The sequence below is a fragment of the Hordeum vulgare genome, chromosome 4H (assembly GCF_904849725.1).
Source record: "Hordeum vulgare subsp. vulgare chromosome 4H, MorexV3_pseudomolecules_assembly, whole genome shotgun sequence".
NCBI lineage: Eukaryota > Viridiplantae > Streptophyta > Magnoliopsida > Poales > Poaceae > Hordeum > Hordeum vulgare.
In genome coordinates this window covers 68,260,044-68,287,379 of record NC_058521.1, presented here as the reverse complement: position 1 = coordinate 68,287,379, position 27,336 = coordinate 68,260,044, and the positions used below count along the sequence as shown (strand labels likewise).

At 45.2% G+C, this 27,336-nt stretch overlaps 2 protein-coding genes across 3 annotated transcripts; both read left to right on the top strand.

The window, feature by feature from the left end:
- Positions 1 to 704: 704 nt before the first annotated feature.
- LOC123447906 (nucleoside diphosphate kinase 1) lies at positions 705 to 3,086 on the top strand. The gene is made up of 4 exons (XM_045124621.1): positions 705 to 945; positions 1,097 to 1,145; positions 2,213 to 2,444; positions 2,674 to 3,086. Exons 1-4 carry the CDS (start codon positions 895 to 897, stop codon positions 2,789 to 2,791), a joined length of 450 nt encoding a protein of 149 aa, XP_044980556.1. The 5' UTR covers positions 705 to 894; the 3' UTR covers positions 2,792 to 3,086.
- An 83-nt stretch (positions 3,087 to 3,169) lies between these two features.
- On the top strand, positions 3,170 to 5,278 carry LOC123447905 (monooxygenase 3). 2 transcript variants are annotated; one of them, XM_045124618.1, is made up of 4 exons: positions 3,170 to 3,671; positions 3,763 to 3,831; positions 3,914 to 4,305; positions 4,395 to 5,278. In XM_045124618.1, the coding sequence occupies exons 1-4, from the start codon at positions 3,322 to 3,324 to the stop codon at positions 4,919 to 4,921; spliced, it is 1,338 nt and encodes a 445-aa protein (XP_044980553.1). In that variant the 5' UTR covers positions 3,170 to 3,321; the 3' UTR covers positions 4,922 to 5,278. The 2 variants fall into 2 exon arrangements, with proteins under 2 accessions (XP_044980553.1, XP_044980555.1); XM_045124620.1 differs by having other exon boundaries at positions 3,581 to 3,671; positions 3,753 to 3,831.
- Positions 5,279 to 27,336: the final 22,058 nt, after the last annotated feature.

The following is a 27,336-nucleotide window of genomic DNA, read 5'->3' as shown; positions in this document are numbered from 1 at the left end:
AGGTGTAGCATTGCTGTACCACGGAGTACCAGACAGGACCTCCTATTCGGCGCTGAAAACGGCGCGTGCAGCGCTCCTTCGTATGGGCCGGCCCATGTAAAAAATGCATTAGTCATTAAAAATTTGAAAAAAGTTCACAGAATTTTAAAAAGTTCTGATTTGTAAAAAAAGTTCAACTATTATGAAAAACAATCACCTATTTTTGAAAAATATGTTCATGGATCTCAAAAAGTTCACTGAATTAGAAAAAAAAATCATCGATTTTGGAAAAGTTCATCATTTTTTAAAAATAGGTCACTGATTTTTTAAAAAAGTTCATAAATTTTTAAAAACAGTTCACTGATTTTGAAAAAAATTCATGAATTTTAAATTATGTTCATCAATTTTTAGAAATGTTCACGAAGTTCCAAAAAAATATCAATTTTAAAAAAAATCACCAATTTTAAAAAATGTCCACGGGCCAAAAAAAAAGTTCATGAAGAATCTCTACATGAGCCGGTCCATTGCGGAACGCTGCAGCGCCGGTTAGCAAATTTGCCTTTAACGAGCGTATGTGAAGGACGGCTGTGCCGCTGCATCCATGACAACAAAATCCGAGATCTGCTGTTAAATGGGCCAACTGGCCATTGACTCTGTCGTCTGCTATCGATTTACAACAAATGCCCACATAAATCGCCGCTTTCCCTTCCACTCCACTCTGTCAGCGTCCGTTTCCACAAGCACAACCGATCACCCTCACATCACATCCCATATAAAACAGGGGAGCCCCGTCCATCTCTTTCACAGCCACAGCCACAGCCACAGCCGCAGCCCCTCTCTCCTTCCTCCTCGCGTCATCGATCGATCGCGTCCGCCTTTTCCGCGGGCCTCTCCCTCGATCCGATCAGCGGCGCCATGGAGCAGACTTTCATCATGATCAAGCCCGACGGCGTCCAGAGAGGCCTGGTAAATCCCATATTCCCCCGGCCGTCTCTGCACGGAACAAACCTTAATCCCTGCCTGCTTGCCTGTCTCAAACTCGCGATCGGTTCCTGCTCCGGGTTACCGGAGCCGTTTCTAATGTATTGGTTTCGTGTTTGCAACTTCTTTTCTGCAGATTGGGGATATCATCAGCCGATTTGAGAAGAAAGGGTTCTACTTGAAGGGTAAGGCGGTGTTCTTTGTTCCTACCCTGATCAGTATGGCCCAGGAACCTTTTTATTGCTGGTTCATCAGTTTTCGTTTCTTGATCTGGTTTAGGCAGTTAATTTCGCCTCTTAGATCTGCTTTTGGGTCGTGTTATGTTGTACTACTAACAGGGAGATAAAGTGGTTATTTATTACTAACTCGAACATGGAAATGGGATCATTTTGAGCAGAGATGAAGTGGTGCTTTTACACCTTCCAAAAGCTAGTGCTTTTGCGACGCATAAATATGCTATTGCCCTTTTTTGGGTAGGAGGAAAATTACTATTGGCCTTTAATTGAAACCCTAAAACTATCTGCTAATAGTATGACCACATTAACACAAGTGCACAGGCAAATGATATCTCTGCCATGCATTAAATTGTTACGATAAAAACATTTGTAATAAACCACCTTGCCGAATTTAATTGAAATAAACCACCTCGCTGCCAGATTTTACAAATTGGCAGATTGGATTATTTTCTATTGTTGATAAATGTGGCAATAGTTTAAAACATGCACAGTTTGTCACATTCTTTTATAAATGCGGCCCTCAATGAAATACACCATTGGTTACTCCCTCGGTAAAGAAATATAAGAACGTTTGGATCACTATATGAGTGATCTAAACGATCTTATGATTCTTTACAGAGGGAGTATATTGCTAATGGCTACTACTCTCTCCGTTCCAAAATATAAGACCTTTTAAGGATTTCACTAGGAGACTACATACGGAGCAAAATGAGTGAATCTATACTCTAAAATATGTCTATGTACATCCGTATGTAGTTTATAGTACAATCTCTAAAAGGTCTTATATTTAGGAACGGAGGGAGTAGTTGTTGCCACAAAACATCAGTAAAAAAAGGATTTGAATGGGAAACAAAAGGCAAACATCATCTGAAAGTTATGGTAAGAGAAGAATTCGTCTGAAACTTGTTTCAGTCCAGCTTTTATAATCATTGACTTTGATCATTCCCACATCATCAAATATCACTGGCTGAATTATTTTTGGTGCTTATAAATTGTTTGGAAATGTGATGGTCCAGCGATGAAGTTTATGAATGTGGAGAGATCCTTCGCGCAGCAGCATTACGCCGATCTCTCTGCACAGCCCTTCTTTGCCAAGTTGGTGGAGTACATCATTTCCGGCCCTGTTGTCGCCATGGTGTGGGAGGGGAAGGATGTTGTCTTGACTGGCCGCAGGATCATCGGGGCCACCAGGCCATGGGAGGCAGCTCCTGGCACCATCCGCGGTGACCATGCTGTGGAGGTTGGCAGGTGAGCAAATGTTTTTTCTACATTGATCACTGAACTCCTTTTAGTCGAGTGTCGGTGTTTTTTTCTTGGTGAGGAGTATGCGAGTAGAGAGTAGTAATACTGTCTTGAGTTTTTAGTTACAACTATGACCAATTGTCTATGTTTGCAATGCAGCCGAAGGAGGTGTTCGTTCTAGCTTTGATCACATATTTCCCTAGACTGAACTCAATTTCCTGCTCCTGCTGTGTAGGAATGTGATTCATGGAAGTGATTCTGTGGAGAACGGAAAGAAGGAGATCGCCCTGTGGTTCCCTGGAGGCTTGGCCGAATGGAAGAGCAACCTCCACCCTTGGATCTACGAGAACTGAACCGACCCGATCACCTACACTTCTACTTGTTGATGATGCCTCGTTTCTTCATAATTCGAGGCTGTCCCGGTCTGGCTATCGAGTCGATGATTACACTTCGTGCCGTGTGATGATGTTAATAACCGCACTTTGAATGTGTTGCCTGAACCTGTATGGCTTTTGCGTTTCCTTTAATGTAACTGATGCCACCTCAGTGCAGTTGCCTAAAATAAGATGAACCAAACAGGGGAGCTTAACTTTTGTTTATTATAGATTGATTGACATCTCGGAAGGGATTGTCGATGTTTAAGTCGCATCTTGAGGATCGTAAGTGATGCTGGAGTTGATTGATTACTTAAGCTCGCAGTAAATCGCTGGTTTCTGGCAAAGAGGTGGTGGTTTGGTACTTTGGTTGGGGTGGACGTGTCTTGTTCCCTGTCTCTGAATCTTGTCGCCGGACGTGTGGCTCCAAATCGTCCCGCTTTGCGAACCCGAGACCCCCAAACCACCAGGCATATGGCGTGCTCCGACCCGCAGCTCCTGTCCAAGAAATGCTCGTCGTTGCCATGGCACCGGCACCGCTGACCACCTTCGTGTCCTCCCCTGCGCGCCACCCTTGTTCCTACCCGTATCATCGCCCTCGCCGTGGTGCCGTCTCTGCGTCGTCGTCGTCGTCGTCGTCTGCTAAGGCGGAGGACGTGGTCATCGTGGGCGCGGGCATCGCGGGCCTCGCCACTGCGCTGTCCCTGCGCCGGCTCGGCGTGAGCGCCACCGTGCTGGAGCAGGGCCCGGCCCTGCGCGCGGGCGGCACGTCGCTGACGCTGTTCAAGAACGGGTGGCGCGTGCTGGACTCCATCGGCGTCGCCGACGAGCTCCGGGCCAAGTACCTCCGCGTCCAGGGGTACACCTACCCTACCTAGCACTCCTCTCTCCTTCCTTCACGCGTCCATTGCTTCCCTCCCCTTAAACTGCGAGGTTTCAGCTGCTCGCAGGATGAGGATGCGGTCGTCAGCCGGCGGGCGTGACCTGCGCGAGTTCTCCTTCGAGGAAGAAGCTCCTGGGTATGTATTGTATCCATGGAAACGTCAGCCAGATAACATTTTCGTTAATTAATTGCCTTCGACTGATTGATGTATGTGTCAGGCAGGAGGTGCGGGCGGTGGAGAGGGGAACGCTCCTCGCGACGCTGGCCTCCAAGCTCCCGCCGGGCGCCATCTCCTTCTCTTCCAAGCTCAAATCCGTCGCCGGCCAAGGGCCTGATGGCACCCTGCTGGAGCTCCAGGACGGGAGGCAGATCCTGTCCAAAGTGGTGGTGGGCTGCGACGGCGTCAACTCCCCGATCGCGAGGTGGATGGGGTTCTCGGAGCCCCGGTTCGTCGGGCACATGGCGTTCCGTGGCCTCGCGGACTACGCCGGCGGGCAGCCGTTCGAGTCCAAGGTGAACTACATCTACGGCCGGGGCGTCCGCGCCGGCTTCGTCCCGGTCTCCCCGACCAAAGTCTACTGGTTCATCTGCTTCAACAGCGCAACCCCAGGTATCTACAGTAGCTCGGAGAACGTAACATGTTAGCTGCAATTTTGATCAAGTTGCTTCGAGTGATCTTGCGTGGCATTGGCATGGCAGGGCCCAAGACCACGGACGCCGCGGAGCTAAAGAGGGAGGCCTTGGGCCTGGTGCGGGGCTGGCCGGACGACCTCGTCGCCGTCATGCGGAGCACGCCGGACGACGCCGTGGTGAAGACGCCCCTCGTGGACCGCTGGCTCTGGCCGGGGCTGGCGCCCCCGGCGTCCAGGGGCGGCGTGGTGCTCGTCGGCGACGCGTGGCACCCGATGACGCCCAACCTCGGCCAGGGCGCCTGCTGCGCGCTCGAGGACGCCGTCGTGCTGGCGCGGCACCTCGCGCCCGCGGTGCTCTCTGGCGGTGGCGACGTCGGCGAGGCGTTGCGCGGGTACGAGAGCGAGCGGTGGGGGCGGGTGTTCCCGCTGACGGCGCGCGCGGGGCTTGTCGGCGCGCTGGTGCAGTGGGGCAACCCGGTGGTGTGCGCGGTGCGGGACGGCGTGGTCATCCCGAGGCTGGTCAGGCTGGGGCCGTTCCTCGAGCACACCAACTTCGAGTGTGGCCTGCTCGACCCGGCGCCGCCGTCGGCATGATCGATTCGACGGGCTCAATTTCCAAGACATGCGTCGGAACTCAACATAAGCCAAAAATTATTCCAGAAGTACAATTGAATGATACCTCACTACCTCTTGGTTGACTTAGAACTCAACACAAGATTTCGATCGCGCCAAAAATTACTATAGGAGTACAATTGTTTTGTGTTGTCTAACGTTAAAAGCATGGTACCTCACTGTGTGTGATAAAAAGCAAAAATGCTGGACATACAAAGAGTTACATAAGGTTACACGTTGATTAGGATTCTTTCTAACTAACCACTCCTCCCCTGATTTTCAAGGGGGGTGGGGCCCTCATCCCCTTAATCTCTAATCAAAATTCATCTGTTTGTAAAACCCATGTAAAGTTATGTATGTGTAGCATTGCTCGATAAAAAGAAAGGTGTGGCTAAGTCCAGATTTAACAAAATCTTAGTCAAATGATATGATATGTATTTTTTTTTTGCATAGATCTTATTTTAAGATCTTACGGATATAGTATCAACTTAGACTTAACGAAGTCTCGATCAACTCGGACTTAACAAAGTATCAGTCAACTGAGACTTAGCAAGACTGTAAAAAGAAATAGGCCGCTTTTAGCAACTTTAGAACATGTTAAGAGCATCTCTAATAAAAGATACAATTTAGAGATGTAGAAGAGGAGATACAAAAATTTGCATCTTTAAAAGGTGTTCTTTTGAGGATGGCTCCCTTGTGGTTAGAGGACGAGTTCGATATCTTCCTGATGGCTCGTCGGCCTCCCCCGTCCCCGCACGTGGCTAAGGTGCGGAAGTTTGTCAGGGCGACTCAGCCGTTCGATGTCGCCGTCGGGGTGGAGATGCCGCTAGGTAGGAGGACGAGTTGGATCTCTCCCCAATGGCTCGTCAGCCTCCCTCGTCCCCGTAGGTGGCTAGGGTGCGGAAGTTCGCCTCGGGCAGACGCGGTCGTTCGATGTCGCCGTCAGTGTTGGGGCATGGCTGGTGCGTCGTGAAGCGTCGTGGGCATAGATCTCGCAAGCATGGTTGGTCCTTTGTCCCGTCTCCTGCCATGGTTAGACCGTGCTCTCCTATGACCCTCGTTGCGGCTTCTCACACCCCTTCTCCCCCAGATCTGTCGTTGGGGTGACAATCTACTGCCTCGGTTGCTGGTTCGCCATCGCAGGGCATGGCTGGTGTTTCCGAGGTGGCGCGAATGGTGGTGGGGGAAACCCTAGCGGGTTCTACCCCGTCGGCGTTGGTTGTCTCCCTCCCCCCCCGCCGCTCCCGCGGGAGCTCCTAATCCGTGCGTTCAGCGCCACGGAAGCCAACCGACACCCGCTGAAATGCCGAGTGGGCAGGTGCTACCTCTTGAGCTTGCGTTGTTTTTTTCCTTGAAGAGGAAAGGGTGATGCAGCACAGGAGCAGTAAGTATTTCCCTTAGTTTTGAGAACCAAGGTATCAATCCAGTAGGAGAATCCAGCCAAGTGTCCAGAGTACCAGCGCAAACACAAACGAGCTTGCACCCAACGCTATAAAGTGGTTGTCAATCCCTTCAAGATTGATTGCAAAGTGAGATCTGAAGGCGTAAAGTGCAACGGAGTGAAAGTGCAAGGCTGAAAATATGGTGTGAAGTAGACCCGGGGGCCATAGTGTTCACTAGAGGGTTCTCCCAAAATAGCAAATATTACGGTGGGTGAACAAATTACTGTCGAGCAATTGATAGAACCGCGCAAAGTCATGACGATATCTAAGGCAATGATCATACATATAGGCATCACGTCCGAGACAAGTAGACCAATACTTTCTGCATCTACTATTATTACTCCACACATCGGCCGCTATCCAGCATGCATCTAGTGTATTGAGTTCATGACGAACAGAGTAACGCCTTAAGAAAGATGACATGATGTTGAGGGATAAACTCAAACCAATGCTGAAAACCCCATATTTTTACCCTTGATGGCAACAACACGATGCGTGCCTCGCTACCCCTTCTGTCACTGGGTGAGGCCACCGCACGGTACGAACCCAAAACCAAGAACTTCTCCCATTGCAAGGATCGTAGATCAAGTTGGCCAAACAAAACCCACAACTCGAAGAGAGTTACAAGGATATGAAATCATGCATATAAGAGATCAGAAGAAACTCAAATAAGATTCATAGATAATCTGATCATAAATCCACAATTCATCGGATCTCGACAAACACACCGCAAAAGAAGATTACATGGGATAGATCTCCATGAAGATCATGGAGAACTTTGTATTGAAGATCCAAGAGAGAGAAGAAACCATCTAGCTACTAGCTATGGACCCGAAGGTCTATGCTGAACTACTCACGCATCATCGGAGAGGTCATGGTGTTGATGAAGAAGCCCTCCGTATCCGAATCCCCCCTCCGGCAGGGCACCAGAATGTACCCTAGATGGGATCTTGCGGAGACAGAAGCTTGCGGAGGCGGAAAAGTATTTTCGTGGATCTCTCTCGTAGTTTTGGATTTTTCAGGAATTTATAGGCGGAAGAGGTAGGGAGACTAGCCATAGGGGGCCCACAAGCCTGCTAGGCGCGGGCCCCCTGGCCGCGCCTAGGGGGCTTGTGGCCTCCCCTGGTGGGCCCTGCCTTGGTTCTCACGTCTCGTGCGTATCTTCTGTTCCGGAAAAAGTCTTTTCAGAAGTTGTATTCCATTTGGACACCGTTTAAAATCCTCCTCTGAAAAGGGTCAAAAACACGGAAAAAACAAGAACTCGCACTTGGCACTGAGTTAATAAGTTAGTCCCCAAAAAGGTATAAAAGGCATACAAAATATCCAAAGTTTGACAAGATAATAGCATGAAACCATCAAAAATTATATATACGTTGGAGACGTATCAGCCGGTCCATGTGGCGAGCGCTCCACTCGCCCCGCCTGATCGATCGCTAGCTCGAGCACCAGCTGTTTTAGACGGTCGGCGATAGCTGTTTTATACGGTCGCGGTTGACCAATTGACTGGTCAACCGTTGACTTTAATATTAAAGAAGAAGAAAAAATCATAAAAAAGAAGAAAAAAAATCACCGATTTTAGGAAAAAGTTCATTGAATTTGAAAAAAGTTTATTAGAATTTTAACAAAGATATCGGTTTTCGAAAAAAAGTACAACGAATTTGGAAAAAGTTCATTTGATTTGAGAAAGAGTTCATAAAATTTTAAAAAACGTTCATTTGATTTGAAAAAAGTTCATCAATTTTGACAAAAGTATGGTGAATTTGGAAACAAATTCATCGATTTGAAGAATTCACGAAGTATAAAAATATCATCGAGCCATGAAGAAAAAACGGAAAAACTTAAACGAAAAAAGAGAAGAAAAAACGAAAAACAGAAGCAAACAACGAAAACCAAAGAAAGTATAATAAGAAAAGAGATGAATAAAATTAGTTATCAGATCGGGGTCAGTGGCATAGTGGTTACCTCTTGTTAACTCGAGTTGGGGATCGAGAGTTCGATTCCCTCTGGCGCGTCTTCCTTTTTTGTATTCAAAACAGAAAGAACAAATGTTGGAATGGGCCGGCCCAGCGCGGGTCGCTGCACGCACCCGTTAGCAGAATTGCACTGCAACGGACGCCTATGGCGTCAAATAGGATTTCTGAGTGCCCGCTTCCTCATCTGGGGCCTTTGTTGGGCATGTCGTTCAGCCCGTACCGATTCGGCCTGCTGGCGCACTGATGTTGGGGTATATATGGATAAGGAGGGGCTCCCTTGACCCTGGTCTAGGTTTTCCGTCTCATCATTCTAAAGTGTGTTGTTTCCCTTTCTACATTCGCCGTCTTGTGAGATCCGACTCCCTACTCTTGATGGGGGGGATAACCCCGAGGTAGGCCAATGATACGTCTCCGTAGTATCTACTTTTCCAAAATCTTTTGCCCTTGTTTTGGACTCTAATTTGCATGATTTGAATGGAACTAACCCGGACTAACGTTGTTTTCAGCAGAATTGCCATGGTGTTGTTTTTGCGCAGAAATAAAAGTTCTCGGAATGACCTGCAAATTTACGGAGAATTTTTGTGGAATATATAAAAAATACTGGCGCAAGAATCAGCGGAGGAAGTGGAGCGTGGATCCCACAAGCCCACTAGGCGCGGGCCCCCTGGCCGCGCCTGGCAGGCTTGTGGGGCCCACAAAACTCCACCGCCTCCAATATCAGGTCTATTTAGTCCCTTTCGTCCGAAAAAAAATCAGGGAGAAGAGTTCATCGCGTTTTACGATACGGAGGCGCCGCCACCTCCTGTTCTTCCTCTGGAGGGCAGATCTGGAGTCCGTTCTAGGCTCCGGAGAGGGGAGATCGTCGCCATCGTCATCACCAACCTTCCTTCATCGCCAATTCCATGATGCTCTTCACCATTCGTGAGTAATCTCATCGTAGGCTTGCTGGACGGTGATGGGTTGGATGAGATCTATCATGTAATCGAGCTAGTTTTGACGGGGATTGATCCCTAGTATCCACTATGTTCTGAGATTGATGTTGCTACTACTTTGCCATGCTTAATGCTTTTCACTAGGGCCCGAGTGCCATGATTTCAGATTTGAACCTATTATGTTGTCGCTAATATATGTGTGTTCTTAATCCTATCTTGCAAGTTGTAGTTACCTACTATGTGTTATGACCCGGCAACCCCGGATTGACAATAGTCGAAACCACTCCCGGAGATGACCATAGTATGAGGAGTTCATGTATTCACCAAGTGTTAATGCGTTGGTCCGGTTCTTTATTAAAAGGAGAACCTTAATATCCCGTAGTTTCCATTAGGACCCCGCTGCCACGGGAGGGATGGACAATAGATGTCATGCAAGTTCTTTTCCCTAAGCACGTATGACTACATACGGAATACATGCCTACATTACATTGACGAACTAGAGCTAGTTACATATCTCTCCGTGTTATAATTGTCGCATGATGAATAGCATTCGGCATAATCATCCATCACCGATGCAATGCCTACGAGTTTTTCCTACTGGTCCTTGCTACGTTACTTTGCTGCTACTGTTACTCTGTTGCTACTGCTGTTACTTTGCTGCTACTGCTGTCACTTTGCTGCTATTGGTTACTTTTGCTACTGTTGCTATCATACTACCTTGTACTGATACTTTGCTGCAGACACTAAATCTTTCAGGCGTGGTTGAATTGACAACTCAACTACTAATACTTGACAATATTCTTTGGCTTCCCCTTGAGTTGAATCAATAAATTTGGGTTGAATACTCGACCCTCGAAAACTGTTGCGATCCCCTATACTTGTGGGTTATCAAGACTATTTTCTGGCACCGTTGCCGGGGAGGAACAGCTATATTCTCTGAGTCACTTGGGATTTACGTCTGGTGGTCACTATGAGGAATTCGATAGAGCCAAGAACTAAAGTCTTGCCGTCAACTACGAGGACAGGTAAGGAACTGCCATCTAGCTCTGCACTTGATTCACCTTCAGTTATGAGTAAGTTTGCGACACCACCTCCTGCTAGAAATCTTGATATGTCGCCTGTGCTTGATGATGCTACTTCTGCTGTCCATGATGCTTATGATGATGTTATGCTTGATACTGCTTTGCCACTAGGTGCATTCCTTGATGCACAAATTGCTAGAGTTGCTGCTAGATGTGATTATACTTCTGAAACTGCTGATACTATTGAAGTAGAACCTGCTATTTTGCCTGCTAGAACTAGCTCTCCTAGATATGAATTGCCTGATATGCCTGAGTGTTATGTTATGGAGGGGGAGATAGCTAAGGACTTTCTTTCTTGTAAGGATAGCTATGATGTTGAGAAATTACTGCTCAAGTGGAAAGAAAAATCTCTGAACGCCAGGATGAAATACGACCCGAAGTTTGCTACTTCGCCTATCTTTGTGACCGATAAGGATTATGAATTCTCTGTCGACCCTGAGTTAATCACTCTGGTCGAATCTGATCCTTTTCACGGTTATGAGTCTAAAACGGTCGTAGCACATCTTACCAAACTGCACGATATAGCTACCCTATTCACTAGTGAGGAAAAGATCCGTCACTACTATATCCTCAAGCTGTTTCCTTTCTCGCTAAAGGATGATGCTAAGACTTGGTTCACTTCTCTTACTCCTGGTTGTGTGCGTAGCCCCCAAGATATGGTCTACTACTCTGAAAAATATTTCCCTGCCCATAAGAAGCGAGCTGCCTTGCAGGAAATATACAACTTTGTGCAAGTTGAAGAAGAGAGTCTCCCACAAGCTTGGGGAGGCTTGTCCAGCTAGTGAATGCTTTGCCTGATCACCCTCTTGAGAAGAATGAAATACTTGATATCTTCTATAATGGACTTACCGATGCTTCTAGAGACCACCTAGATAGTTGTGCTGGTTGTGTTTTTAGGGAACGAACTGTAGAACAAGCTGAGATCCTATTGAATAACATCTTGTGCAATGAGAATGCTTGGACTATTCCCGAACCACCTCCTAAGCCAAATCCTAAGAAAAGAGGTATTCTATTCCTCAGTCCTGAAGATATGCAAGAAGCTGAGAAATCTATGAAAGAGAAAGGCATTAAATCTAAAGATGTCAGAAATCTACCACCTATCGAAAAGATCCATGGTCTTGATAACCCGATACAGGTAGTAGAAGTAAATTCTCTGCGTAGGTTCAATGAGAGTGATATTCCTTTTGATAAACCTGCTAGCTTATGCCTGGATGAATTTGATAACGTTGTTGCCAAACAACAGAATTTCAATGTTTATGTTAGTAGACAATTGGAACAGAATGCTCGTATGCTTAGTCATTTAAGTGCTTCTGTGGACAGAAATGTCAATGATCTTAAGCTTCTGAGTAAACATGCCCCTATGGTTACTACTCAGGTAGAACAAGTACTTAAGGCTCAGAATGACTTGCTCAATGAGTTGAATGAAAATTCTGTCAGAGTCGTCACTAGAGGCGGTAGAATGACCCAGGTGTTGGGGAACGTCGCATGGGAAACAAAAATTTTCCTACGTGCACGAAAACCGATCATGGTGATGTCCATCTACGAGAGGGGATGAGTGATCTACGTACCCTTGTAGATCGTACAACAGAAGCGTTAGTGAACGCGGTTGATGTAGTGGAACGTCCTCACGTCCCTCGATCCTCCCCGCGAACAATCCCGCGATCAGTCCCACGATCTAGTACCGAAAGGACGGCACCTCCGCGTTCAGCACACGTACAGCTCGACGATGATCTCGGCCTTCTTGATCCAGCAAGAGAGACGGAGAGGTAGAAGAGTTCTCCGGCAGCGTGACGGCGCTCCGGGGGTTGGTGATGACCTTGTGGTCGGGCTCCACAGAAACGCGATCTAGAGGAAAAACCGTGGAGGTATGTGGTCGGGCTGCCGTGGAAAAGTCGTCTCAAATCAGCCCTAAAACCTCCGTATATATAGGTGGGTGGGAGGGGAGGAGGCAGCCTCAAAACCTAAAGGTTTGGCCGAAATTGGAGGTGGAGGAGTCCTACTCCAATCTTACTTGGAGTAGGATTCCACCTTCCCACTTGGAAACTCTTTCCACCTTGTGTTTTTTCCTTCTCAAACCTTATGGGCCTTAGTGGGAACTTATTCCAGCCCACTAGGGGCTGGTTTATCTCTTCCCATAGCCCATGAGACCCCTTGGGGCGTGACACCCCTCCCGATGGTCCCCGGCACCCCTCCCGGCACTCCCGGTACACTACCGATGAGCCCGAAACTTTTCCGGTAATGCACGAAAACCTTCCGGTAACCAAATGAGGTCATCCTATATATCAATCTTCGTTTCCGGACCATTCCGGAAACCCTCGTGACGTCCGTGATCTCATCCGGGACTCCGAACAACATTCGGTAACCAACCATATAACTCAAATACGCATAAAACAACGTCGAACCTTAAGTGTGCAGACCCTGCGGGTTCGAGAACTATGTAGACATGACCCGAGAGACTCCTCGGTCAATATCCAATAGCGGGACCTGGATGCCCATATTGGATCCTACATATTCTACGAAGATCTTATCGTTTGAACCTCAGTGCCAAGGATTCATATAATCCCGTATGTCATTCCCTTTGTCCTTCGGTATGTTACTTGCCCGAGATTCGATCGTTAGTATCCGCATACCTATTTCAATCTCGTTTACCGGCAAGTATCTTTACTCGTTCCGTAATACAAGATCCCGCAACTTACATTAAGTTACATTGCTTGCAAGGCTTGTGTGTGATGTTGTATTACCGAGTGGGCCCCGAGATACCTCTCCGTCACACGGAGTGACAAATCCCAGTCTCGATCTATACTAACTCAACGAACACCTTCGGAGATACCTGTAGAGCATCTTTATAGTCACCCAGTTACGTTGCGACGTTTGATACACACAAAGCATTCCTCCGGTGTCCGTGAGTTATATGATCTCATGGTCATAGGAACAAATACTTGACACGCAGAAAACAGTAGCAACAAAATGACACGATCAACATGCTACGTCTATTAGTTTGGGTCTAGTCCATCACATGATTCTCCTAATGATGTGATCCCGTTATCAAGTGACAACACTTGCCTATGGCCAGGAAACCTTGACCATCTTTGATCAACGAGCTAGTCAACTAGAGGCTTACTAGGGACAATGTTTTGTCTATGTATCCACACAAGTATTGTGTTTCCAATCAATACAATTATAGCATGGATAATAAACGATTATCATGAACTAAGAAATATAATAATAACTAATTTATTATTGCCTCTAGGGCATATTTCCAACACCAGGAACCTTTGTATCCTGAGGGTCATCCTAAGAGAATTGAACAAGATTCTCAAGGAGTTAGTACTGATGCACCTAGTCATCCTAGAAAGAAGAAGAAAGATGATAGGAACCTGCACGCTAGCAACCCAGATGCTGATACACCTGAGAGTCCAAACGATGTCTCTGCCTCTGATGCTGAAACACAATCTGGTGTTGAACATGAGCCTAACGATAATATCAATAGTGATGTTCATGAAAATGCTCAACCTAGCAATGATAAGGATGTGGATATTGAACCTGCCGATCTTGATAACCCACAGCCTAAGAACAGAAGATACGATAAGAATGACTTCACTGCTAGGAAGCATGGTAAAGAAAGGGAACCATGGGTTCAAAAACCCATGCCCTTTCCTCCCAAACCATCCAAGAAAAAGGATGATGAGGATTTTGAGCGCTTTGTTGAAATGATTAGACCTGTCTTTCTGCAAATGCGTTTGACAGATATGCTCAAAATGTCTCAGTATGCTAAGTACATGAAGGATATTGTGACTAATAAGAGGAGGATACCTGAGGTTGAGATTTACACCATGCTTGCTAACTATACCTTCAAGGGTGGAACTCCTAAGAAGCTAGGTGATCACGGAGTGCCCACTATACCTTGCTCCATCAAAGGAAACTACGTTAGAACTGCTTTATGCGACCTTGGAGCCGGTGTTAGTGTTATGCCTCTCTCTCCTTATCGTAGACTTGAGCTGGATAAGTTGACACCCACTGAAATCTCTCTGCAAATGGCCGACAAATCAACTGCTTTTCCTATCGGCATTTGCGAGGATGTGCCTGTTGTGGTTGCTAACATTACTATCTTAACAGACTTTGTTATTCTGTATATTCCCGAGGACGATGCCATGGCGGTCATCCTTGGTAGACCCTTTTTAAACACTGCAGGGGCTGTTATAGATTGCAACAAAGGCAATGTCACTTTCCATATCAACGCTAATGAGCATACGGTGCACTTTCCGAAGAAACAATATCGAGTACATTGCATTAATGCTCTCGAAAAAACTTCATCGATTCTTATTGGGAGCTTTGAATGCCCTATACCTCCTGTTAAGATGAAGTATGATTTGATTGTCGGGGATATGCACATCCCCATTGAGATAACCTAGTGACTATTTGAAAATTCTCCGTTCTCTTTTGCGATTCGAAAAGGTTTGTCAAGGAGACTTGATCAACCTCATTGACGGATTTATTTCGATGACCATGAGATGGATGAATCGAGGAGTCACAAAACTATGTTCCAAGCTTTCACCTTCGGTTGCTTAGAAGAAAAATGATAGGTTTAGTTTAGTTTTCCCTGTTTTCTGCTTTTAGCGTTCCGTAGAAAAGTACCCCCCCAAAAAAAGTTCTCCGAACATCCTCAAAAACAAGTTTGATTTTTTCTGGAATTTTTGAAAAATACTGAGACGAAGAGCTAGTCTGGGGGCTACACCAGTGGGCCACAAGCCCTGGAGGCGCGGGCACCCCCCTGGTCACGCCTACCAGGCTTGTGGGGCTCACGTGCACCCCCTCCACTCATTCTAGATCCCATCTGCTTCTCCTACCTCCAGAAAAAATCGTTTCGCAGCTCAAACCCGTGTTCTTGCTCTTCTTGCTGGGATTTTCGATCTCCTTGTGCAAAGCACCATTCACCGAACTGTTTTGGGGAAATTGCTCCTTGGTAAGTGACTCCTCCATTGGTCCAATTAGTTTTTGCTCTAGTGCCCTATACATCGCGTATTTTTGCTACCTTGGTGACCATGTTCTTGAGTTTTGCATGATAATTTTAGCTGGTCCCAAATAGTTTTGATGCGTAATATGGCCTCTAGGCACTTGTGAGAGTAGTTTCTATGAGTTTCGCTAGGCCTTGTTCACTTTTCCTTAGAGTCACTGAAAATTTCAGAAAAGGAAGATGTTCAGGAGAAACTATCATGGTGGTTCCTCAAGCAAGAGAGGTCCCCGTCTCGCGATTCGGGAGCCTGATCCTTACCAACCAAGGAACGCACAGGTACAACCATGTGAATGGCCTTCTGATGAATTAATGATTGAGGCAGGTTTCAAAGACGAGTTTGATACACTTGTTCACAACACCGGACTCGAAGAATTCATCTCCGATAAATTTGAACAACATGTTACTCTCATTGCCTCTTTTGTTCGTAGATTCAAATTTTCAGTTGGCCGTGATACATCTCTACTGTTTGATCTCTATGACAAATCGTATACCATGGATTTAGAGGATTTCAATAGAAATTCCAAGATACCTATTTGGGGTAGTCTCAATCATCCTCCTAAATCTTCGGTTAGAGATTTTTTCTCTTGTATAACTGTTGGAGAAACTAGAGATATTACCCGGGCTACCATCGGGAGCATTCATTTTCCTGCCCTACATTACTTTGCCCTCTTCATAGGCAGATGCATTAATGGCAAGATTGAGCATTGTTACCTCTGCGCACCCGACCTTAGTATTCTTAAGAGCGCAGTAACAGGTGATAGAAGTTTTAACATGGGAGCTATAATAGCAAGGAGTCTGAATAATAATGCTAATGAAGGGGATTTCTTTCGTGGGATCTATGCCACTCGCATAGCAAATTTTCTTGGAGTACCCATCCGCGAAGGAGATCCCCCATTCCATACAGCTTTCCTTGACCGCGTCGCTTTGACACGCTACTGACTGGCACTCTCTGGCAATAGCTAGACGAATGCTGATTCTGTAACAACAGACCTTCCCCTGCAACGGCACCAGAAGAATGCTGCTAGCACTCCCCGGCAACGAAACTAGAAGAATGTTGTTGATGGCCCACCAGCGCGTTGGTTCGCAGCAGTTTTCGAGGGTAGAGTATTCGACCCAAATTTGTTGATTCGCCAACAGGAGATGAGAGGATACTCTCAAGTATTAGCAGCTAAATGTGTCAGATTCAACCACACCTGAAAGATTAGTATCTGCAAGCAAAGTAGTAGCAGCAAAGTAATGAGTAATAGCAGTGGCAAGGAACATTGGTAGTGACAGCAGTAGCAAGTAGCAACAGTAGCAAGTAACAGCAAGACAAGTAACAACAACAGCAACAGTAGTAACAGTAGTAGCAGCAGAGCAAGCCAAGTAACAACAGCAGCAACAGTAGTAACAGCAGTGGCAGCAGAGCAAGACAAGTAACAATAGCAGTGGGACAAACTCGTAGGCAATGGGTCGGTGATTTGTTTGGATGATATTCATCATGCAACAGTTATAACATGGAGAGATATGTGGCTAGCTCCCGTTCGTCAATGTGATGTAGGCATGCATTCCGTGTGTCGTCATACGTGCTTAGGGAAAAGAACTTGCATGACATCTATTGTCCATCCCTCCCGTGGCAGCGGGGTCCAAAAGGAAACTACGGGATATTTAGGTTCTCCTTTTAATAAAGAATCGGACCAACGCATTAGCACTTGGTGAACACATGAACTCCTCAAACTATGGTCATCACCGGGAGTGGTTCCGGTTATTGTCACTCCGGGGTTATCGGATCATAACACATAGTAGGTAACTACAGCTTGCAAGATCGGATCTAAAACACACATATATTGGTGACAACATAATAATTTCAGATCTGAAATCATGGCACTCGGGCCCTAGTGACAAGCATTAAGCATGGCAAAGTAGTAGCAACATCAATCTGAGAACAAAGTGGATACTAGGGATCAATCCCCATCAAAACTAACTCGATTACATGATAGATCTCATCCTACTCATCACCGCCCAGCGAGCCTACGAATAGATTACTCACGAAGGATGAAGAGCTTCATGGAATTGGAGAGGGAAGAAGGTTGATGATGACGATGGCGACGATTTCCCCTCTCCGGAGCCCAAAACGGACTCCAGATCTGCCCTCCAGATGAAGAACAAGTTGTGGCGGCGCCTCCGTATCGTAAACGCGACGAAATCTTCTCTTTTTATTTTTTTCTGGGACGAAAGTGAATTTATAGAGCTGAGATTGGGGGCGGCAGAGCCACGTGGCCCCCACAAGCTTGCCATCCACCACGAGGGGGTGGCGGCTACAGGGCTTGTGGCCCACTGGCCAACCCCCTCAGGTGGATCTTTGCACAGGTATTTTTCATATTTTCCAAAAATAAGCTCCGTAAATTTTCAGGACGTTTGGAGAACTTTGATTTCTGCACAAAAACAACACCAAGGCAATTCTGCTGAAAACAGCGTCAGTCCATGTTAGTTCCATTCAAACCATGCAAATTAGAGTCCAAAACAAGGGCAAAAGAGTTTGGAAAAGTAGATACGATGGAGACGTATCAAATCCCCCAAGCTTAAAACCTTGCTTGTCCTCAAGCAACTCAGTTGACAAACTGAGAGAGAACGAAAAACTTTGACAAACTATGTTTGATCTTGTTGTTGCAACTAAGTCTAACTCATAACCAGAATTTCAGCAAGATCACAAGTTAACCACATAAGCAGGTGACACAAAGGTCTCACGGTAAACTAATAGCAATGGTATAATCAGCTAACGAGCAAATAATAATGATTTTCAAATACCAACACTTCAATCAAAACAAGCATGAAGCAATGCGAATAGGTGGCATCTCGCTAGTTCTTTCTGAGACCGCAAAACATAAATGCACAGCACTTTCGAAGATCAAGGGCTGACTAAACATTGTAATTCATAGCAACGAAGATCTAGTCATAGTCATACTCAATATCAATCAAAAGCAAAGCATAAAAATGACAGAGGTGCTCTCTAATTGGTGCTTATAAAAGAGGAGGATGACTCAATAGGAAAATAAATAGACAGATCCTTCGCAGAGGGAAGCATTGATTTGCAGAGGTGCGAGAGCTCAAGCTTTGAAAACAGAGATAATAATTTTGGGTGGCATGCTTTCATTGTCAATGCAATGACCAAGAGTTCTCAATATCTTCCATGCTACTCATGCTATAGGCGGTTCCCAAACAGAAAAGTAAAGTTTTAACTCCCCCACCACCAATCAATCACACTCCACGGCTAGCCGAGTCCTCGGGTACCGTCCATACTAACATCAATCCGGGGGGGAGTCTTGTTTTATAGTTATGTTTTCGATTTAAGCGTGGAACTGGGCATTCCAATTATCGGCCCCTTTCTCGTGAATGACAATGAATAAACACATGTCGAGGATAACACTCCTAACATGGAAGATACCAATAGCCCCCTGTCACCACATGAGTGGTTCGGGCATGCAAAACAGATTATTTCTTGAAGGTTTAGAGAGTGGCACATGCAAATTTACTTGGAACGGCAGGTAGATACCGCAAATATGTAGGTATGGTGGGCTCTCATGGAAATTTTTTTGGGTTTATGGAGGTGGATGCACAAGCAATATTCCGCTTAGTACAAGTGAAGGCTAGCAAAAGACTGGGAAGCGACCAACTAGAGAGCGACAACAGTCATCAAGATGCAATGAGTTTGACTAACATTGAATGCAAGCATGAACATGATATAAATCACCATGAATACGAACATCATAGAGGCTATGTTGATTTTGTTTCAACTACATGTATGAACATGCGCCAAGTCAAGCCACTTGAATCATTCAAAGGAGAATACCATCCTATCATACTACATCATAGTCATCTCAAAATCTATGTTCGCATTCAAGACAAACCATTATAAGCTCCTAGCTAAATAAGCATGGCATCAGAAACTATGATCTCTAAGTTGTCATTGCAAATATGGTTCTCTCACAACAAAGCTAAATCTGGGTCGACAAGCTAGTCATATTTACAAAAACAAGATAGATAGAGTTCATACCAGCTTTTCCAGTCTCAGTCACTTCATCATATATCATCATTATTGCCTTTCACTTGCACGATCGAACGATGTGAACAATAATAAGAGTGCTCGTGCAATGGACTAAGCTGAATCTGAGGCAAACACAAAGGAGAAGACAAAGTAATATGGCTCTTTGAAAGCTAAACAGGTATGCATGCAAGAGCCACTAAACATTGTAACCAATATCTTCTACCTTGACCAAAGAAAAAGAAATCTATTCACACGGGAAAACTCACAACAAGCAAAAGAAGAAAGGAAAATCTTTTTGGGTTTTCTCAAAAGGACACAAAACAAGAAAACGAAAAATAAACTAGCATGGATAATACAGTGGAAAAGTGTAAACTCCGACTAGCAAAGTGAAAGCATAAGCATGAATGTAAAGTCGGTGAGAACATGTACTACCCCAAGCTTAGGATTTTGGCCTAGCTTGGTCTACTACCATGGTGGGAAATAAACAGCTCCAGGATACTCCGGAGCAGACTATGGATGCCACTGCTGTGTGAGCTCCTCTGGCTCCCACTGATAAACTGGCGTCTGATACTCGACTCGCGGCTCGGGCACGGGCGCTTGTGGTTGGGCCAAGCCCCAATATGCGTAGATGTTTGAGGGCATAATAGTGTACCTGCCTGCATGAAGATCGAACAAAGAAGGATCAGGCAAAGTAATAGTCTCTCGAGTACCGTGACTAAATACCAGGTTATAAATCATCCATCTACTAGCATCTCTATCCAGAAAATCATGGCGAACCATGCTGTCATAATCCAGATATTTCTTAGGGAGAAGCATCTCTCCTTCCTCTCCCAGTCTAATGGGTATCTCAAAGTGTCTGGCAAGACGGGTAGCATAGATACCTCCATAGACGACACCCTTGGAACGGTTGGTGTTCAACCGCTGGGCCACTATAGCACCTAGGTTGTAAGTCTTATCGTTATAAAGGCCTTTGCGCAAAACCGCAAGGTCTGGAGAACTAAGTGATCCAGCCTCCCCACGGCCAATCAAACATTTTCCCACAAATAATGAGAAGTACCGAAGCACAGGAAAATGCATGCTAGCAATTCTAGCGCGAGACACTCCTCTCTCCTCTCCAACAACAATAGTACCAATGAAATCCTCCAAGTCCCGTGGATGAGGGTCACGGATATTCCCAACATAAGGTAGTTTGCATACATTGCAAAAATCCTGTAGTGTCATGCACTGGGGAACATCGTATATCATGAACTCAACCATGGGAGGATTCTTCCTCGGATAAAAGCTGAAGCTTTGAACGAAAATATTGGTGAGGAGGAGGTATTGTGGGCACTTATCTGCAACGAACGCAGTAAGACCTGCGTTCTCCACCAAGTAATAAAAGTCTTCATAAAGCCCAGGGGCGCGCAAAAATTCATCACTTGGCCACTCGCACGCTTGAACTTCTGTGACTCGAGGGACTATGTACTGGGGGTGGTTCTTCTCATCCTCCTTGGGGTTACGGCTTGAGGAGCCTCTCAAGAACCTCCTCATCTTTTCCTTTTTCTAGCTCTGAAAAATTCTAAAAATTTTTAGAGACTTCGAAAGAAAAGTGAATAAAGATTAACCCAACTTGTAGCAACTACTCCTACTAGTGCCTAGACACCGTATCACGCGCTAAAACTACTTGGGACCAGCTAAATCAACATTTCTAGCTCAAGAACAGGGTCACCAAGGTAGCAAGAATACGCGAAGGATAAAGCACTAGAGCAAAAACTAATTGGACCAATGAAGGAGTCACTTACCAAGAAGTAATTTCCCCAAAACGGTTCGGAGAATGGTGCTTTGAGCAAGGAGATCGAAAATCACAACCAAATGAGCAAGAACACGGGTTTGAGCTGCGAAACAATTTTTTCTGGAGGTGGAAGAAGAGGATGGGAGCTCGAATGAGTGGAGGGGGTCCCTGTGGGCCCCACAAGATTGCTAGCCGCCACCAGGGGGTGGCGGTGGTAGGGCTTGTGGCCCACTAGTCAGGCCCCCAGGCCAACTCTCAGGCCCAGTAATTTTCAAATATTCCAGAAAAAAAGATACTAAATTTTGAGGACCATGAGAGTACTTTTATTTTCGAGGTATTTTTCTCTCGGACGCTAAAACAGAAAACAGGAAAACTAAACTAAATCTATCATTTTTCTTCTAAGCAACATAAAATGAAAGCTCAAAACAGAGGTATGTGACTCTTTTGATTCATCCATTTCATGGTCATCGAAAAAATCCGTCAATGGGGTTGATCAAGTCCTCATGACAAAACCTTCTCGAATCGCAAGAGAAAACGGAGAATTTTCGAATAGCCACTAAGTCACCTCAATGGGGATATGTATCTCCCCAACAAGCAAATCATACTTCATCTTGACACGAGGAATAGGGCATTCAAAGCTCCCAATAAGAATCGATGAAGTCTTTTCGATAGCATTGATGCAATGTACTTGATATCGTTTCTTCGGAAAGTGCACCGTGTGCTCATTACTGTTGACATGGAAAGTGACATTGCCTTTATTGCAATCTATAACAGCCCCTGCCGTGTTTAAAAAGGGTCTTCCGAGGATGACAGCCATGGCATCGTCCTCGGGAATATCCAAGATAACAAAGTCTGTTAAGATAGTGGTGTTAGCAACCACAACAGGCACATCCTCGCAAATGCCGATAGGGAAAGCAGATGATTTGTCAGCCATTTGCAAAGAAATTTCAGTAGGTATCAACTTATCCAATTCAAGTCTACGATAAAGAGAGAGCGGCATAACACTAACACTGGCTCCAAGGTCACATAAGGCAGTTCTTACGTAGTTTCCTTTAATGGAGCAAGGTATAGTGGGCACTCCAGGATCACCAAGTTTCTTAGGAGTTCCACCTTTGAAAGTGTAATCGGCAAGCATGGTGGAGATCTCAAGATCTGGTATCTTCCGTTTATTGGTCACGATATCATTCATGTACTTGGCATACGGAGACATCTTGAGCATATCAGTTAACCGCATCTACAGAAAAATGGGTCTTATCATCTCAACGAAGCGCTCAAAATCCTCATCATCCTTTTTCTTGGATGGCTTAGGAGGAAAGGGCATAGATCTCTGAACCCATCGCTCCCTTTCTTTACCATGCTTCCTAGCAGTGAAGTCATTCTTATCGTATTTCTTAGGTTGTGGGTTATCAGGATTAACCGTAGGTTCAATCTCCACATCCTCATCATTGCTAGGTTGAGCATTATTATGAACATCATCGTCCATATTGTCACCAGGTTCATGTTCATCACCAGATTGTGTTTCTGCATCAGACGCAGAAATATCATTTGGTTCTTCAGGCGTGACAGTATTTGGTGAACTAACATGCAGGTTTCTATCATCCTTCTTCTTCTCCTTAGGATGACTGGGTGCACCTGCATTAATTCCTTGAGAATCTTGATCAATTCTCTTAGGATGACCTTCAGGATACAAAGGTTCCTGAGTCATTTTGCCTCCTCTAGTAATGACTCTAACAGAGTTGTCATTTAATTCATTGAGCAGGTCATTCTGAGCTTGAAGTACTTGTTCTACCTGAGTAGTAATCATAGAGGCATGTTTACTCAGAAGCTTCAGATCATTGACATTTCTGTCTACACAAGCACTTAAATGGCTAAGCATACGAGTGCTTTGTTCCAAATGTCTGCTAACATAATCATTGAAACTCTATTGTTTGGCAACAAATTTGTCAAATTCATCAAAGCATAGGCTAGCAGGTTTGTCAAAAGGAATATAACTCTCATCAAACCTACGCAGAGAATTCACTTCTACTACTTGTATTGGGTTATCGAGACCATGGATCTCTTCGATAGGTGGTAGATTTTTGACATCTTCCGATCTAATGCCTTTCTCTTGCATAGATTTCTTGGCTTCTTGCATATCTTCGGGACTAAGGAATAGAATACCTCTTTTCTTAGGAGTTGGCTTAGGTGGTGGTTCGGGAATATTCCAAGCATTATCGTTGATCAAGATGTTATTCAGTAGAGTCTCAGCTTGTTCTACAGTTCGTTCCCTAAAAACACAACCGGCACAACTATCTAGGTGGTCTCTAGAGGCATCGGTAAGTCCGTTATAGAAGATATCAAGTATCTCGTTCTTCTTAAGAGGGTGATCAAGCAAAGCATTTTGTAGCTGGACGAGCCTCCCCCAAGCTTGTGGGAGACTCTCTCCTTGGAGTTGAGCAAAGTTGTATATTTCCTGCAAGGTAGCTTGCTTCTTATGAGCAGGGAAATATTTCTCACAGAAGTAATAGATCATATCCTGGGGACTACTCACACATCCAGGAGCAAGCGAGGTGAACCAGGCTTTAGCGTCATCCTTTAGAGAGAAAGGAAACAGCTTAAGGTTATAGTAGTGGTGGATCTTCTCCTCACTAGTGAAAAGGGTGGTTATATCGTGTAGTTTGGTAAGATGGGCTACGACCGTCTCAGACTCATAACCATGGAAAGGATCACATTCGACTAGAGAGATTATCTCAGGATCGACAGAGAATTCATAATCCTTATCGGTGAAAAAGATAGGTGAAGTGGCAAACTTCGGGTCGTATTTCATCCTAGCTTTCAGAGATTTTTCGTTCCACTTGAGAAGTAATTTCTCAGCGTCATAGGCATCCTGACACGCAAGAAAATCCTCAGCTATCTCTCCCTCCATAACGTAACCCTCAGGTATATCAGGCAATTCATATGTAGAGAATATAGCAATACCTGCCCGGCAACGGCGCTAGAAAAATGCTGATTGGCACTCTCTGGCAATAGCTAGATGAATGTTGATTCTGTAACAACAGACCTTCCCCTGCAACGGCACCAGAAGAATGCTGCTAGCACTCCCCTACAATGAAACTAGAAGAATGTTGTTGATGGCCCACCAGCGCGTGGGTTCGCAACATCTTTCGAGGGTAGAGTATTCGACCCAAATTTGTTGATTCGCCAACAGGAGGTGAGAGGATACTCTCAAGTATTAGCAGTTGAATGTGTCAGATTCAACCACACCTGAAAGATTAGTATCTGCAAGCAAAGTAGTAGCAGCAAAATAACGAGTAATAGCAGTGGCAAGGAACAGCAGTAGTGACAGCAGTAGCAAGTAGCAACAATAGCAAGTAACAGCAGCAACAACAGTAGTAACAGCAGTACCAGCAGAGCTAGACAAGTAACAACAACAGCAACAGTAGTAACAGTAGTGGCAGCATAGCAAGACAAGTAACAACAGCAGTGGGACAAACTCGTAGGCAATGGGTCGGTGATTTGTTTGGATGATATTCATCATGCAACAGTTATAACACAGAGAGATATGTGGCTAGCTCCCGTTCGTCAATGTAATGTAGGCATGCATTCCGTGTGTCGTCATACGTGCTTAAGGAAAAGAACTTGCATGACATCTGTTGTCCATCCCTCCCGTGGCAGCGGGGTCCAAAAGGAAACTAGGGATATTAAGGTTCTCCTTTTAATAAAGAACCGGACCAACGCATAAGCACTTGGTGAACACATGAACTCCTAAAACTATGGTCATCACCGGGAGTGGATCCGGTTATTGTCACTCCGGGGTTGCCGGATCATAACACATTGTAGGTAACTACAACTTGCAAGATCGGATCTAAAACACACATATATTGGTGACAACATAATAATTTCAGATCTGAAATCATGGCACTCGGGCCCTAGTGACAAGCATTAAGCATGGCAAAGTTTTAGCAACGTCAATCTCAAAACATAGGATACTAGGGGTCAATCCCCATCAAAACTAACTCGATTACATGATAGATCTCATCCTACTCATCACCGCCCAATGAGCCTAGGAATAGATTACTCACGAACGATGAAGAGCTTCATGGAATTGGAGAGGGAAGAAGGTTGATGATGACGATGGCGACGATTTCCCCTCTTCGGAGCCCAAAACGGACTCCAGATCTGCCCTCCAGATGAAGAACAGGTTGTGGCGGCGCCTCCGTATCGTAAACGCAACGAAATCTTCTCTATTTATTTTTTCTGGGACGAAAGTGAATTTATAGAGCTGAGATTGGGGGCGGCAGAGCCATGTGGGCCCCACAAGCTTGCCATCCGCCACCAGGGGGTGGCGGCTAAAGGGCTTGTGGCCCATTGGCCCACCCCCTTAGGTGGATCTTTGTGCAGGTATTTTTCATATTTTCCAAAAATAATCTCCGTAAATTTTCAGGACATTTGGAGAACTTTGATTTCTGCACAAAAACAACACCAAGGCAATTCTGCTGAAAACAGCGTCAGCCGAGGTTAGTTTCATTCAAATCAGGCATATTAGAGTCCAAAACAAGGGCAAAAGAGTTTGGAAAAGTAGATACGATGGAGACGTATTAGCTACCAGTTCCTTGAGAGGGATGATGAATCCCTCCTATACCGTTTAATATTTGACGGGCAGCATGTTTTCCATATTACCCTTCCTGCTCCTGCCTTCTTTGACTTTCAGGTAAAATGGAGATATTACATAACCAGAGGAGAGGCAGAGGAGTATGAGAGGGAGGCAAGGGCTGCTCATCTCCGTGAGGCAGCTATTCAGGCAGTGGATGCAGCGCTCCCGTATAACCCCCATTATGATTTTGGGTATCGTCCGGACCATCCTTGGGAGTAGACCAACTTAGGCCAAAAGCCTAAGCTTGGGGGAGTACGTGTTTCTCACCGACTTTATATTCTTGCTGATGCTTTCACTCTGTTAGTCGGTGTTCACACTTTGCCACTGTATCATCCATGCTAGTTTATTTCCTTTTCTCGTTTTCTTTTCGTGTGTTTGTCTAGTTTGAGAAAAAACCCAAACAAATTTTCTTTTCTTCTTTTTCTTGTTGGGAGCTTTCCCATGTAAATAGTTTTATTTTTCTTTGGGTCAAGGTAGAAGACCATGTTTACAATGTTTAGTGGCTCTCGCATGCATATCTGTTTATCTGTCAAAGAGCCATATTACTTTGTCTTCTCCTTTGTGTTTGCTTTCAGATTCCAGCTTAGTCCAATGCACGAGCACTCTTATTATTGTTCACATCATTCAGTCGTGCAAGTGAAAGGCAATAATGATGATATACGATGAAGTGACTGAGCCTGGAAAAGCGGGTATGAACTCGATCTATTTTGTTTTTCTAAATATGACTAGCTCATCGTTCCTTGTTCTGCTTTGTTGTGAGAGAAACATGTTTGCAATGACAACTTAGAGATCATAGTTTCTGATGCCATGTTTAATTAGCTAGGAGCTTATAATGGTTTATCTTGGATGCCGACATGAATCTTGAGATGACTATGATTTAGTATGATAGGATGGTATCCTCCTTTGAATGATTCAAGTGGCTTGACTTGGCGCATGTTTACGCATGTAGTTGAAACAAAATCAACATAGCCTCTATGATGTTCATGTTCATGGTGATTTATGTCCTACTCATGTTTGCACTCAATGATTAGTTAATATCAATGCATTTTGATGACTGTTGTCGCTCTCTAGTTGGTCGCTTCCCCGTCATTTGCTAGCCTTCACTTGTACTAAGCGGGAATACTGCTTGTGCATCCACTTCCATAAACCCAAAGTTGTTCCATATGAGTCCACCATACCTACCTATATGCGGTATCTACCTGCCATTCCAAGTAAATTTGCATGTGCCACTCTCTAAACCTTCAATAAATAATCCGGTTTGCATGCCCGAACCGCTCATGTGGTGACAGGGGGCTATCAGTATCTTCCATGCTAGGCGTGTTATCCTCGATATGTGTTTATTCACTATCATTCACGAGAAAGGGGCCGGTAATTGGAATTCCCAGGTCCAAGCTCAAATCGAAAAGATAATTACAAAAAAATCCCCCTGGATTGATGTTGGTATGGACGGCACCCGAGGATTCGGCTAGTCGTGAAGTGTGATTGATTGGTGGTGGGGGAGTCAAAACTTTACTATTCTGTTTAGG